General features: G+C 54.6%; 1 protein-coding gene across 8 annotated transcripts in view; it reads left to right on the plus strand.

Moving 5' to 3' along the window:
- The window catches only part of UNC13A (unc-13 homolog A), a 61740-nt gene that overhangs the window by 40379 nt on the left and 5923 nt on the right, over nucleotides 1-15438 (plus strand). For 5 of the 8 annotated variants that reach the window (XM_073220145.1, XM_073220147.1, XM_073220146.1 and 2 more), the window contains 13 exons: nucleotides 295-391; nucleotides 759-902; nucleotides 1415-1498; nucleotides 2041-2118; nucleotides 2348-2436; nucleotides 2898-3050; nucleotides 4193-4316; nucleotides 9332-9388; nucleotides 9746-9826; nucleotides 10746-10893; nucleotides 12068-12124; nucleotides 14500-14592; nucleotides 15200-15359. In XM_073220145.1, the coding sequence (XP_073076246.1) occupies nucleotides 295-391; nucleotides 759-902; nucleotides 1415-1498; nucleotides 2041-2118; nucleotides 2348-2436; nucleotides 2898-3050; nucleotides 4193-4316; nucleotides 9332-9388; nucleotides 9746-9826; nucleotides 10746-10893; nucleotides 12068-12124; nucleotides 14500-14592; nucleotides 15200-15359 (1365 nt within the window). Of the gene's footprint in view, nucleotides 1-294; nucleotides 392-758; nucleotides 903-1414; nucleotides 1499-2040; nucleotides 2119-2347; nucleotides 2437-2897; nucleotides 3051-4192; nucleotides 4317-5275; nucleotides 5282-6782; nucleotides 6822-7960; nucleotides 7991-9331; nucleotides 9389-9745; nucleotides 9827-10745; nucleotides 10894-12067; nucleotides 12125-14499; nucleotides 14593-15199; nucleotides 15360-15438 lie in introns of all 8 variants that reach the window. The other 3 variants (XM_073220151.1, XM_073220152.1, XM_073220148.1) reach the window with 3 other exon arrangements.

Consider the following 15438-nt stretch of genomic DNA (forward strand, 5'->3'; position numbering starts at 1 on the left):
GTACAGGAAACCAGATCACAGAGAGCAGTCCACTTGCCCACGGGCAGTTTATCTGAACCAGGAGTTCCACAAGTGTGGGCCACCTCTGATAAGGGCCATTCTGTCCGTCTCATGGGTGAAGTAGCCAAGCTTTGGTTGGGGAGGGGAGCAGAGGGCTAGCCACCCAAGGCCGCACGGTGAGTTCAAGGGAGAGTGGGACCCACCCGAGCGCCATCCACCACTCGGTCAGAACCAGGCAGAGCAGAGGATCAGGGACAAGAGGTGGCGGGACCCCACCTTGGCTTTCCTTTCTAGGTGGTTTGAGCCCTTCGTCATCCAGTGGCTGGACGAGAATGAGGAGGTGTCCCGGGATTTTCTGCATGGGGCCCTGGAACGAGACAAGAAGGATGGGGTGAGAAGGCTGACCCACTACCAAGCTCCCAGTCTGCCCACAGTAGCCTCACCTCCTCTGGGATCCAATTTGGGGGCAAAAAAAAAATGTCCTTGGGATGAAGCTAGTCTCTGAAAGGTGGCCTCCATCCTTATCTTGTTCAGGTGTTAAAAGTCTTTTGTTCCTTCAGTAAATGAATGCGAGTTCATCAAGCCTGACCCCCTGCCTACCCTGGGGCCCTTGTGTCTGCCTCTAAGTCTTAGCTCTCGGTCAGCCTGGCACACTATCCATCTCACTCCAGGGTGGCTCCCCCCATGGAGAGCAGCTACTGGGTCTAGGGGACTGTCAGGCTCTGACGCCCTCCCCCTCCCGGCCTCCCTCCCTGCAGTTCCAGCAGACCTCAGAGCATGCCCTGTTCTCCTGCTCCGTGGTAGACGTCTTCTCCCAACTCAACCAGAGCTTTGAGATCATCAAAAAACTCGAGTGCCCCGACCCCCAGATTGTGGGGCACTACATGAGGCGCTTTGCCAAGGTGTGGGAATGCGGGGCGGTGTCAGGATTGGGGCACAGTTGGGGTTGGAGTGGAGGTTGGGATTGGGGATTGGGAGTAGGGCTGGGGTTGGTTTTAGGGTTACTATTAGGATCGGGATTCAATTTGTCATGTATGTTGAGGTGAGTGTTGGGATTTATATAGAATATGCAGGCTTTGGGGTGAGTTGGGAAGCTGAGATCATTGGCCTAGGGTTAAGGTTCAGTTGGATTGGCTTTAGGCTGGGTTGAAGGTGAGGATTCCAGGTAGGAACTGGGATTCTGTTTGGATCGAGTCGTCCTGGAGGTTGGGGCTGGATCATATGATGGTCGGTTGCTCTGTAGAAGAGCTGCTTCTACATAAAGTGATTGTCTTCATCTGGTAATGATGCTCATTCTGAATGGAAATTCATTCAGCCCAGTGGTCCATCCGAGGTGCTAATGGGGGTTCAGGTTCATCCCTGATCTCACTCGTGGCCAGCTCCTCCTCTCACCTACCCTCTGTGTCCCTCCCAGACCATCAGTAATGTGCTCCTCCAGTATGCAGACATCATCTCCAAGGACTTTGCCTCCTACTGCTCCAAGGAGAAGGAGAAAGTGGTGACCTGCATGGGCCCCTGTCCTGTCCCCTCCCAACCCCCTTCTGCACCCCAAGAGCTGCATCCTTCCCGGGGCTCTGTTGTCTGTGTCTGCACGTGTGTCCAGGGGTATGTGTCTGTGTGTCTGGTTGCATGTGTCTCAGGGGTCTGGAGGTGCCTTCACTGTGGCATTGTGCAGTTGTTGGGAATGACGCTTTCAGGGTGGATGTACGTGAGCGTGCAAAGCTTTGAGCCCATGTAGGAAACCATGGGTGGGGGGGCAAGAGCGCCCCTTCCTGCTGTTCCCAGAGGCCCAGCCTACCCCCCCAGGGGAGAAGTTACTTGAGTCTCCCTTCCCCTTGCCGGTCCCCAGAGACTCCTCCTCCCAAAACACTCCCAGGAACCTGATCCCATATTCCATTTTCAATCCTCAGATGAAGCTATGAGACCCCAGCTTCCTCCAGACACAGATCCTGAAACCATCCTGGGGTCCCTGGCAGTGGGTGGGGGAGGCTCTGGGGAGGGGTCCTGAGCCCTGACTCCCCACTCTGCTCCCATCCCCAGCCTTGTATCCTCATGAACAACACTCAGCAGCTGCGAGTTCAGCTGGAGAAGATGTTTGAAGCCATGGGAGGGAAGGAGGTGAGGCAAGGCCCGAGCGGGGTCACCGCCACTCCTGTGTCCCTGCAGGCCCCAGGGTTTGTACTGGATGAATTCTAGGTCACCTGCTCCCTTGGTCCCCAGCAAGTGGATTCCCCATATGTGTCTCAGTTTCCTCTCTAGCCCCTCAGGATCCCTTTCTCTGGATGAGAGAATGACCTGTTTACGTGGATGCCCTTTAGAATGACTGGTGTCCTTTCTCCCTCCTCAGCTGGATGCCGAGGCCAGTGACATCTTGAAGGAGCTCCAGGTGAAACTCAACAATGTTTTGGATGAGCTCAGCCGGGTGTTTGCTGCCAGGTGGGGGCACCTCCAGGGCTGAGAGCAGAGGGGAGGGGGCACTTCCAGACCACTGAGCCTGGGGCATCCAGAGACTCAGCCCACGCAGGACGTAGTGGCAAAGACCTCAGGCTTAGAGGTAGATGAATCTGAGTTCAATCCTGGCTTTACTGCTTACCAGCTATGTAGCTTTGGGTGACTCCTTATCCTCTCTGCACCTTAGTTTATTCATCTTTAAAATGGGGATGATGATGATAATAGTACCTGAGTAGGATAATGCAATGAAATGCACAGCACAGGTAAATGTCTTAGTCTTAAGCTCAGTTATACTATTGTACACCCCCCCCCCATGCTTAATTATATGCGATGGCTTCTTGATGGTGAAAAAGGTCAAGGTTCATAGGTCAGCATTTGCAGCCTTATCCAGACCTTCCACCAGCAGCCAGGAGAATCTGGTCTGAGCAGCCCCTCTCTGTCTCCAGCTTCCAACCACACATCGAGGAGTGTGTCAAGCAGATGGGTGACATCCTTAGCCAGGTGAAGGGCACAGGCAATGTGCCAGCCAGTGCCTGTAGTAGTGTGGCCCAGGACGCCGACAACGTGCTGCAACCCATCATGGACCTCCTGGACAGCAAGTGAGCCAGGCTGGGTGGATAGAGTCAGCCAGGCACTTAGGGATAGGGCCTCAGAGACCCAGGGACTGTCCTGAAGTGGGCATTCGGCATTTTTGCTGGGGGGTACTTGGATGATTTGGGTGAGTGGGTGGGTAGAGGCATGAAGGGATGGAAAGATGAGGGGGTAGATGATTAGAAGGGTTTGTGAGTAAATACTTATATGGATGAATGGATAGCGGTTGGACATGAAGGATGAGTGGTTGGATAAATGGGTAGATTAAAAGGTAAATTCTTAGAATGCTAGGTGAAAGATGGATGGTTAAAAGGATGCATGGACAGACGGATGGACGGATAGATAGCTGGGTAAGCACTTGGATGGATGGATGGATGGATGGATGGATGGATGGATGGATGGATGGACGGGTGGATGGGTGGATGGATAGGTGAGTGGGTGGATGGATGGACAGGTAGAAGGATGGATGGGAGGAAGGGCAAAAGGGAGGGCAGGGAAATAGGGATGAAGGATAGATGATGGATGGTTGAGTGGATGGGAGGATGGAGGAAAGGGAGGAAGGGTGGAAGGAAGAAAGAAAAGAGCATCAAAGAAAGCTGGGGGAAGCATGGCTTTATGGGCGGGTGGGTCAGTTGCTGGATGGGTCATGGTGGACGGCCCTCTCTCCTTCAACTCTGATACATGCAATCACAAATCCCTGATCGCTTGGCCTCCTATGTCCAGCTTCTTCCTGCCTGTCCCTCCTGAGCATGGCCCCAGCCCCCTCTTAGTCCCCGGTCTCCAGCCTTCCTGTTCTAGTTCATCCCTCACTTCATTCTTTCTAACAAGGAAAGTCTAGAAGTCTAGCTGCCTTCTTCTCTCGAACACTCCAGGGCTCCCCACTGCCCTCCTACTCAGGCCCAGATCTTCTTCCAGGACACCAGGGCCCTTCTGGTCTGGACCCCGCTGACCTGTCCTGCCACCATTCACTGTTCTGCACATGTGTCACAAGTCACAGCCCCATCAAACCAGCCAGGGGGCCCCATACAGGCTTGTGCTCCTTTGTACATCTGCGGAATGCCTTCCCACCTTGCCCATGTGTTGAGGAGAAGGGGTTCCACGGGCTTCGGCCAGCAGGGCCGTCTCTCAGTCCTGCCTCTCTCATCCCCAGCCTGACTCTCTTTGCCAAAATCTGCGAGAAGACAGTGCTGAAGCGGGTGCTGAAGGAGTTATGGAAGCTGGTCATGAACACCATGGAGAAGACCATCGTCTTGCCTCCCCTCACTGACCAGACGGTGAGGCCCATGGGGGTCCAGAGGGGACACCTGGGCCACCTCCCCTGTGGGAGTGCGGAGAGCTTGGTGTCAAAGGCGTGAGGTACAGAGGTCATCCAGGCATGAGGGCCATGAGAGGGTCATAAAAGCCACCAGAGATTTGTGGAGCCATTCAAAAACCAGAGAGGTCACACATGGGTCAAAAGTCACCAAAGGGTCAAAGAGATTATACAGGGGTCAGTTTTTCAAAGTCAAAGAGGTTGAGTAGAGTTGAGTTGTCTAAGGGACATAGAGGTCCACATGGTCAACAGGTCACTCAAAAGTCATAGATCACCCAGAAAACAGAAGTCTTCTTGGGGATAAAGGCCATTCATGGGTCCCAGAGGTACAGGGGTCAGTGGGTTTTTCAGAGGGCTTTGGTGGTCAGTCAAGAGACAGGGAGGGAGACACCAAGGACTTCAAAGGTCAGAGACCAATAGAACAGAGGGTTTCCAGAGATCAGCCAGAGGTCATGGAGAGCACCCAAGGTCAGAGGGGTCAAGTGGAGGTCAGCAGCTATCCAGAAACCAGGACCATTCACCTGGGACCCTTCTGGGAGGAGCAGTCCAGAGATGGTGATCCCCAGGGGTCAGGCTGCCCGGTGGGGGTGGGGAGACTGTGTGGCTGGGCGCGGGGCCCTCCAGGGAAGCATGGGGGCCTGAGGACAGTGATGTGTTGGGCTGATGGCACAGTACAGAGTGGGAGGGTGTTCTGGGGGGACAGGGGAGAGTTAGGGAGGGTGGCCGCAGGCGCCATGAGGCAGTGATGGTGGGGTGGGGGGGCTCCAACTCCCTGCTGCCTCCCCCCACCTCCTCCAGGCTGGGCTGGGGCATGGGGTCCACCCCTTGATGCCATCTCCACCCCATCCCTGGCCTTCTTGGGAGACTCATGGTGACTTATTCCCCCTTCCCCCATCGCCCTGCCCCTATCACGGCTGACAGATGATCGTAAGTAGAGGCCTCTCTGTCCGTCTGTCTGTCCCTCTGCTCTGTGTCTGGACTCGGCCCACTGTGTGGCTCCAACCCCCACCCAGTGCCCTCTCCTCACCCACCGGCCCCCAACCCACCTTCCTGCCTAGATGTGCCTGTGTCTGTCTGGGGCGGGGCTTGGGGAGGGGGTGGGCCTGGGAGGCAGGGAGCACGCCCACCCACCTAGCCCCATTATACGTAAGGAGTCGTCGCCTCTAGGCCCCCAAATCCTGGGCCTGGCACCTTTAGCTGAAATCACCCTCACTCCCATATCCAGATGCCACCAGGATACCAAGATCTCCCCAAAGCTAAAAGGAGGCTCAAAATCAGCAGAGCCCCTCCGACTTCCCCTGCGGGCTCTGAACTGTAGCAGCCACCCAAAATACAAGCCCTCACACCTGGGTCCCTTGTCAGCTGCTCCCGGCCAGCCCGCCACTAGCCTGCTTACCCTACCCCCACTGCACATCCATGCACACGAGTTCCAGACACATGCCCGGGCACCCAGGCAGGAGATGGCCTTGTGACTTTGGTGTTGGGCAGCCTTGGTGTCCAATCCCAGCCCGGCCACTCTCTCTCTGTGCCCTCGGGGAGTCACGTCACCTCCCAACCTCCTCCATTTCCTTGTCTGGAAAAAGCAGCTAGTTGTAGCAACCCTGAGGGTTTGGGAAGACCAAGTGAGATGACGCGTTAAAGTGCTCATCCCAGTGACTGGCTGAGGCAATGAGAGCTGATGCTGTTAACGGTGGCGACATTAGTCTGTAGACACACGTAAGGGCGGAGATCAGTAAAACTACTTTGCAGTTCCCCCGTGTGGGCAGATTTTACCTCATCAGAAGTTTATAAGTGCTCACCTCACTTCTTGGTGCCTGCAGCCTGTGTCTTTGACAGCAAACCCTACTGTACACAGTACATTTGTGGACAGGGAACTAAGGGAATTTACACTGACTGATGATTCTTTCTATGCCAGACCTCATATGCTGTTATAGCTCATCTGCATGACACCTCTTTGAATGAGGTGAATATAATTATTCCCATTTTGCAGATGAGGAAAGCTGAGGCTCAGAGAAGAGTCACTTGCTCAAGGCTGCGTAGTAAATATATGCCAGAGTCAGAATTCAAATTCAGGTCTGTCTGAATATGGAGCCCATTGGATTTCCTTGACCCAAGAATCAAGAGTCCTATATATACAGTAAACATAATTATGTTTTGGTAGCAACTTCTGTCCTTTCTCTCTGGCTCTATATTGCTCTTGCTTCTTCTCTTTCTCTCTTTCTCTTTCCTGTCTCTCAGACTCTTTCACACCTTTTAACTGTCAGTCATTAAGGCACACACACATTCCCCCCATGCAACCCAGTTACCTGCTCCCCATGCAGTGCAGATGCCCCTTATCCCCTGTCCCCATGAGTCCATGTGTGGTTGCCCTGGGTTGCCACCCCACACAGCTTGCCAGGTTGATCACCGTGTGATGTTGTCTCTGCAGGGCACCCTCTTGAGAAAACATGGCAAGGGATTAGAAAAGGTAATGAGGGCCTCGTCTGTGCTGAGGTCCTGAGCTCTGGTGTCTGGGTGTGTCCGTGTGCATGTGTGTATCCGTGTGCATGGGCAGGAACTTCAGCTGGGGGTCACGGGTAGGAGACGGGTGTCCAAACCAAGTACCACAAGTCCTGAGCCCAGGTGATTCCCCAGGGGCGTGGCTTGGAGTGTGTGTGCACCAGTGAGCAAATGTGCACAAACTACTCCTATCCTCTTGTAATAACGTCTAAAGGGCTTATCCCAGCCCTGGGCCCAGCTGAAATTCTGTGACTTCAAGAAGAGCCCAGCCACTGGACCAGTGACCTGAATGGAGACATGTGGGGCTTTTATGTAGATGTTTGTATTCTAATGGGTGTTTGTTGTAAGGAGATGGGAGCTGTGGTAACACATGAATAGTTGCCCCTGCTGTGCACTCATGCAGGAGCTATCATACTTGTGTGCCCACAGGTGGGGTCTCTGTTCATGAACGTGGGTTGGAGGGCTTCCCTACTCACTCTTCGAGCCCATTGGGTTACAATGTGCTAGGCACCGTATATACATGTATGTGCAGCTGTGTGGGGGTGAGTGTTCGTGTGGGGGACTGTACACATTGTGCAAGTGTTTGGGAGTGTGCACGTGTATTTTAGTATATGAGTTCTGCATATGCGTACATCTCTGTATGTTGATGCAGGTGTTCGTGTGCATAAACTTCCAGCCCAGCTAGGGATGCACTTGGGAGTGTGTCTGTGTGTTGAGCAAACTTGTGATACCTGATGGTGCATTTGTTTTAGAGTCAGGCTTGCCGGGGTAAGGTCTTGGGGGTTGGGGGAGGAGAGCCCCCGAGCCCCCTCTCTTCTCTCCTCATCCCCAAGGCACCTCATCCCGAGGCTGACTGTGGGGTTGGGTACCTGTCCCCCAGTGATGGGCTGGTTCATTCTCCTGGCAGTCTAGGAGTCTAGCCCCAAGCCTCCATTGGGGGACGAGGGAAGTGCCTAGCTGGGGAGGGGGCCCAACATTAGATCCAGGACCTGGGAGAGAGCCTGTGGGCTGGGGAGTGGGACTGTGCTTTGAGGGAGCAGGGAAGTCCCACTGAGTGTCCTCCCACCAGCCACCCAAACTCTGACCTCCGCCTGATTCTCTCCACAGGGCAGGGTGAAATTGCCAAGCCACTCAGATGTAAGACCCGCCTCTCACTGTCTGTCTGGCTCCTACCCCCATCCACCCCACCCTACCCCACGCCTCCTTCCACCTCTGTGGTACATGCCGTCTGGGGGCGTACTGTGAGCCCATCTGTCAGTCTCTTCTTCCTGTGTCTGTCTGGCTTGCTTTTGAGGGGTGGCGGGTGAGGGGAGGCAGGCGGGGAGGAGGGTTTTGCAGGGGGAACTGAGGCCCAGACTGCTGGGGTCCTGAGTACCTGTGTCTCCTGACAGCCTTGGGGGATCACAGACAAGGTATAAGAAGAGTAGCCGCAGTCAGGATAATAATAATACTAGAAGTGGCAGGATGATCACCTCCACTGGCCAGCTGGTAGACAATCAACTTGATTCCAAATATCTCAGCTACAAAGCCCGCCCCCACCGCCACTGCTCAGCACAGCTCAGGACCCCCAGACCACCGCAGGATGCCCACCCCATTCCCCAAGCTCGTGTTGGTGCCCCTGTTAGCCAGCTGCAGAAAGAGACCTGAGGGGCACAGCTCAGGTCACCCAGCACAGTGATGCGAGGAAACAGGCCAAGTGGCTTCGAGGCGGGGACTCCATCTCCCCCTTCACTGCCTGTGACTGAGATCAAGGGATAACAACCGTAAATACTGGAAAAGCACATTTAATCCCAGCTAAACCATGAAGTGAATATTATGTCCCCCATCTAGATGGGAAATTTGAGACTCAGAGAGGTTAAATGACTTGCACAGGGCCACACAGCAGAGCTGGGATTTGAACCCAGGCCCCACCCAGCTCCTCAGAGCCATAACTGGGGTGCCTGTTTTGCTGGTGTCTGTCTTGCAGGGGGAGGATGGGTACTGAGATGTGTGTTGAAGTGGGTAATTCTTCCTGTAAAAGATCACACAACAGCTCCTGAGATTACAGGGAAATTCCTCCCACAGAGGGCATGGGCCACTGGGGCATCGGGAAGTTCACCAGAGCCCCTCCCTTGGTTTTCTCAAGACTTCCTCACTTGGGACTGGAAAGCTTCATCCATACCGACCAACACCATCTGGGGCTTCCCCCACTGCCCGCTCTGTTTCTCCGCTCCGTCCCACACACCTGGGGTCACATGGAGGTGGGAGGGTGGGTAGCATCCCTATGTGACTGGGATCTCCAGGGACAAGATCACCACCTCCTCCTCAACTCTTCCTGGGGGGTTCCAGACCTGTGGGCCCGGTACACAACCATTGTCCTTCCCACAGCCTTTGGACAAGAACCAAGATGGCATCCAGGGCTGGGGTGTCAGTGGGGATTTGGGAATGGGGTGGGAGGATCCACACCCTCACCCCTACTTCATCTATTATTACTTGCAGGGAACCCAGATGATCTTCAATGCAGCCAAAGAGCTGGGTCAGCTGTCAAAGCTCAAGGTGAGGCCAGGGGAGGGGTCAAGAGATTAGGGTACAGAGGCTTCTTGGGGGAGAGGTCCCAGAATGGTGACATGCTTTGCAGGCTCAAGGGACAGAAACTGTACTCAGACTGGCTTAAGCATAGTTTATTTGCTCCAGTGTGTTGGACAGATGTGTACGGTTCTGCTTCAGATACAGCTTGATCAAGGGTACACAACATTTCTTCAACAAATATTCATGCTGAGTGCCAGAGACATATTATGAAAAGATGGACACCACCCAGCTCCTAAGTGTTGTACATGGAGGAGACCCAGAGACAGGCAGACTCCCAAAGGCAGGGCCTACTCTGCCCACCTGCCCCCCTCTCCATCCATCCAGGACCACATGGTACGAGAAGAAGCCAAGAGCTTGACTCCAAAGCAGTGTGCAGTGGTTGAGCTGGCCCTGGACACCATCAAGGTAAGAGGCCCCACTCCTGCCCCATCCCAGGTATAGCAGGTAGAGGGTATGGCTGGTGTGGACATAGACCTAGGCTTGAACCCATCTTAATTCATTCAGTTTACAAACACTTGCAGATAACCCTTTTATGTCAGTTCTAGGCTGGCCTATGGCAGGAGTCCCTTGGCTTGGGGGACAGCTGGCTACAGATATCACCAGCCCTGTGGGGTCTGGGCTGGGGAGAGGGAAGGGTGGGAACTGCGAGAGCCCAGGAAGGGAGCAGTGAGGGCTTTCTAGAAGAAGGCATGTGGGAGTTTGGTTTTGAGAAATGCATAGGAGTTCATAAGGCAAAGCAAACAGACAGAGCCTTTGATCTAGGCAGGGGAGCAGCCCATGCAAAACATGGAAACATGAAGGGGGCTGTGGTCTCCACAAAATGAAAAGCATGAAAACCATCTTGAAGGAAATGTTTTGCTTAAATGGAGAATCACAGTGAAATGAGGTTGGCAACATATTAAGGAGGGGTGATCAAGGAAAGCTCCTTGAAGCCTTAACCAAAAGAGGACAAGGACCAAGCCATGGCAAAATGGGGTGTTTGGTTGAGGGTGGAGTACCTTTCCACCAATAAGCACAGTAAGTACAAAGGCTCTGAGGCAGGTATGTTCAAGGAAAGGCATTTGGTCGGAAGGCTGGGAGGTTACAAGGTTGGGGCCACAAAGGGCCTGGGCGTGGTGTTAGATTCTGAGGTATAGGGAGCCCACCCCGGGTGTGGGGCAGGGGTGGAGGCCGGGAGTAGCAGGACCGAACTTGCCTGTTTGGAAAGCCCCCTGATCACGCGTCCCACAGCCACGGGGGGCATGGCATGAGGGAGGGGTGTTGCAGCTGCCCAGCTCATAAGAAGTCCCGCCAGCCTCAGCTTCCCGTACTTTCTCCCCCACAGCAATACTTCCACGCAGGTGGCGTGGGCCTCAAGAAAACCTTCCTGGAGAAGAGTCCAGACCTGCAGTCCCTGCGCTATGCCCTGTCCCTCTATACGCAGGCCACTGACCTGCTCATCAAGACATTCGTGCAGACGCAGGGGGCCCAGGGTAAGGGGCAGTGGGCTAGAGCGATGCAGCACCCCACCTCCCGCCCACAGGGGTAGCCCAGCCCTGAGCCAGTGTGGCTGCCTTTGATCCACCTCTTCTGTGCCGTCATGGGCCAGGCCTGAATTGACAGCTCCTGGGTGTGCGTGAACTCCAGAAGGTCTGGAGCCGAAGAGTGATGTGTTTGCGGGGGCGGGGCATTGACGTCATTTGGGCCAGGATGTGATTGACATCTGGGAAAATCTATGATGCCAGGGGTACTAGGAGGTGATTGAAAGCTATGGGACGGTGCCTCTGACGGCCGACCCTGGGGAGTGATGGACAGCTCCTGGGGGCGGGACCTCGACATTGGATCCAGGGAGTGGTTGACAGTTCTGGGGAAGGTCCGGATTCTAGGAATGATTGACAGCTCTGGTATGGGCGGGACCTCGACGAATGCGGCCAAGGGGAATGATTGGCAGCTCTAGGGGAGGGACCTCTGGAGGAAAAGTTAAGGTCCCCGCGGAGGGACATAACCATACTGTCTGGGGCTATGGTTGACTGACAGTCATGGGAATGGAAGGACCCTGACCTGGAGGTGGTGGGCGGAGAGGGAGTTCCTATTTCTCACATTCTCTCAGCTCTTGCCTGTCTCCTGTCCCTCTCCGAGTCACGCAGAGCAGCAGGGGCTGGAGGTGGGTGAGAACTCCGGGTCCTAGTTCCACTCCGCGAGTACACACCCCTTTCAAATTTAGCCCGAAGCATGTAGACGGGGGAGAGAAGTCTGGTCACTGACCCGGCTTACTTCTGGCAGTGGACGGGGAGGGACGTCGCCGTCGAGCCCGAGGCTAGATGAGGGGAGCAAAGCCCTGCAGCCACCAGCGGCCCCTCCATACCGAAATCAGCCCAGGGCCTCGGCCCCCCTCCCCGGGCGCCGGGCCCTCGCGCTCCACTCGTGCCCAGTCCGTGCTGCTGCTTTGAGTGTCCCTAGCGTCCCCCCCGGAGCGGGAGGCTGTCGGTCCATCCGTCTGCAGCTGACGTTTCTCTCTCTCTTGTTTCTCCCCCCTCACTCGCCGCCCCCTCTCCGCGCCTCCCCTGCTCCCCGCCACGCACACTCGCCCTCCATCCTCGCCTCTCGCTCGCTCGTCTGTCCCCCAACCCTTCCTCCCCTCCTTTCTCCACCTCCCACCGTGATTAGTCCATGGTGGAAAAGGGACTAGGTTTACCCTTAGTGAAGACATTTATCCTGAAAAGGGTACGTGCCTCTGCCGTCCGCCGCCCGCGCCCGGTGCCCGGTGCCTGCGCCCTTCCCCGCCCGGCTAGTAAAAGGCCCGTCCTTCCGTCTCCCCGGCCGGCGGGGCCCGACCCAGGCCGGACCGGCTGCGGGGGTCCTAGGCGGACGAGGGGGAAGGACGGCTTGCTGGTTCCAAACGGGGAAGGAGAAGCAATTCCAGGCGGAATCCGTTTCTCCCTAGTTGCATCTCTTAGGGCAGATCCGCGGTCCCCTGGACAGGCGCCTGCGCGGTCAAGTGTGGGTTCAAATCCCAGCTCCTCCACAAGCGGCCGCCTCCCTGAGCGTCAATTTTCTCATCTATAAAATGGGAACATCAAGGACCCTAAATCATAGGATTATTTTTAAGGATTAGATGAATTAATAACATGTAATAATTGTTAGGTGCTATTGTTGAGGAGTAGCAGTAGTTGTACTGATGTCACTTCGCTGAGCGTAGAAAATCAAATTTTGGTTTTCATTTCTGAACCAGTCGTTTTGAGAAGCATTTCCCAGGAATTTTTGCAAATTTCTTTCAATTGCCGCACAGCGCAGTCCATTCTGTAGATGAGGAAGCTGAATCTCAAAGGAGATTAAGCCACTTGCTCAAAGAACCGTCCCTGCAGGGGGGCCAGGGACCTGGGAAGCGAGGGGTGGGGTTGGGGCAATCACAAAGGCCCAAGAAAGACCCTTCCTCTTGGAGCCAGCAAACCATGGGATGGGGGCGCCTAGTACTGCCCCCCTCCCCCTTCTTACTAGCTTTGGCCACGGTATGACCCCCCCTCACCCCGCCCACCACTGTCCGACTCCACCCTGGCACCCTCAGTCTGGCGGATTGAGCTTGCTGTGAAGCATCAGCCTGGGGTGGGAGGGGAGGCTGAGCATGTGACCGGTTGGGGAGGAGGGGCGGGAATCTGAGGTGACAGGGAAGGTGGCCTGGGGTGGGCAGCGAAGGTGGTGGAATGCACGCCCCAGTCCTGGGGTGATGGGGGTCTCCAGGACCCTCTGCCTCATGAGCCTCAGTCACTTCCCACCCAGCACCAGTTAACCCAAATCAACCTTGGACTGGCCCATTCTCCTTCCTCATCCCCACCCCCACCCCACCCTGACTTTCCTCATTCCTCCCCCCATGCATGGGGTGCTCTAGATATGGGGAGCCTCCTGAGGGGCAGGGGAGGGGCCTAGTGGGGGGTGCTGGTGGTCACAGGTCCCCAGGCTCCACAGGATGCCCTTCCCAGAGACACAGAGGGAGGGACAGGGACATAAGGTTTTAAACTGCCCCTTCAGTAATCCCCATCAGAACCAATCAGGACACTTGTGATGGCCTGAAACAGAAGCACAGTTTACCCTTACTCAAGCAGACTAGGGAATTTGTGGGCCTGGAACTGAAAGATTAGGGGTTGTGTTGGCATCAGTAATAGTTGGATAGAGTCTCTGACGATACCATCAGTCATTAGTCTCTATTGAGAACTCTGAGGTGCAGACTCTCCCCGCATTGGGCAAAAGACCTCCTAGTAAGCTTAACACCAGAGAGAAACTCTTGCCTAAAAGTTAACAGCCTAAATCCAAAAGCCAGCTCCTATGCAGGTCATCCTTGCAGGTCATGAGAAGGACCTTAATTTAGAGTGAGATGGGAGCCGTGGAAGAGTTCTGAACACAAGAGGGAGGTAATCTGATTTATAGGATTTCCGTTGCTGATGTATTGAGAGAAGCCGAGAGGAGGAAGCTGGGGGACAAGGAGGTTACTGCACTTACCCAGACACGTGATAATGGGTGCTGGACCAGGACAGAAGGCAAGGAGATGGGTCACATTCTGGATCTGTTTTGAAGGTAGAGCCAGCACGATTTTCCAGTGTGCCAGTATTTAGGGAGGGGGTGAAAACAAGGGAGTCCCAAAGCCTGAAGATTGACAGAGGAGGAGGAAGAGACAAAAAGAGGGTGTGAAGGGGTGGCCAGTGTGTAGGATGTGAACCTGAAGGGTGTGGCATTGTCGCAACCAAGAGGAGAAACTGAGGCACAGGAAGCCAAGGTGTCAGATGCTTCTGAGATGGTATGTAAGATGAAGACTGAGTCTTGACAACCTAGTAATTAATGGAATGAGAGAAATGGAAGGCAGATGCATTAGGCTCAGAGAAGTTAAGAGACCTGCTGAGATCACACAGCAAGGCAGTGAAAAGCCAGAACACAGAATTCTTGGCCTCCTAAGAGCACCTACCATCCCAGACCCCGCTCAGTGCCACCCTGTTTGGGCTGATGACTTAGTGCCGCCAGCACACAGTGGGTGGGAGGCAGTCCAGGTCCCTTCTAGTGGGCGGGAAAGAATGGAGCTCACACCAAGCATCCTCCCCTGCCCCGCCCAGGCTCGGGTGTGGAAGACCCTGTGGGTGAAGTCTCTGTCCACGTTGAGCTGTTCACTCATCCAGGAACCGGGGAACACAAGGTCACAGTGAAAGGTGAGTAGCTTGAGGTCGGAGGTAAAGTGCCTCACCAAGGTGCACTAGATTCTGAGACAGGAACCAAACATTCCACCTTCAGGCATGGCTGGATCCAGGTTTGCAAATGATGTTGCATGACTCAATTCCACTTTCTCCATCTCTCAGCTCTGTTTTCCTTTTGTTGGTTTTTATTTTGCTAATTAGAACACAGATTGGGCTGTTTTAGCCAAGGCCTAAAATAACAGTGACTAGAATGAGTTTTTCTCCTACATAACTCCAAGGAAGATCAGCCTGCAGCTGATGTGGTGGTTTCACAGTGTTGGGGATCCAGGTCCCTACCATCTTTTCTCGCATTTTTATGCCTAATATAGTTTCCTCCCCTATAGGGCCTCAAAGAACTCAGCCCCCACCAGCATCCCAGCTGCAGCCAGAGGAAGGAGAAAATTTAGGGCATCCTCCCTGCCTTTTAAGCCACAACCTCTGATATCTCTTAGGCTGCAACTTAGTAACTGGCCATATTTAGCTTACAGGAGCATGCTGGGAAATGTAGTCTTTCAGACAGGCTGTGAAAACCACAGCTTTGTACTGGAGGACTCTAACCTGTGTTACCCTCTACTCCCAACAGTGGTGGCGGCCAATGACCTCAAGTGGCAGACTTCAGGCATTTTCCGGCCGTTCATTGAAGTCAACATCATTGGGCCACAGCTCAGCGACAAGAAACGCAAGTTTGCAACCAAATCCAAGAACAACAGCTGGGCCCCCAAGTACAATGAGAGCTTCCAGTTGTGAGTCTAAGGATGGTTTGGGGAGCATGGAAGGGGAGACACTGGCTGCAGGAAACTTAGGGCCCACAAAGCAGGAGGA

This window comes from Manis javanica, chromosome 13 (genome assembly GCF_040802235.1).
Source record: "Manis javanica isolate MJ-LG chromosome 13, MJ_LKY, whole genome shotgun sequence".
Classification (NCBI taxonomy): Eukaryota; Metazoa; Chordata; class Mammalia; order Pholidota; family Manidae; genus Manis; species Manis javanica.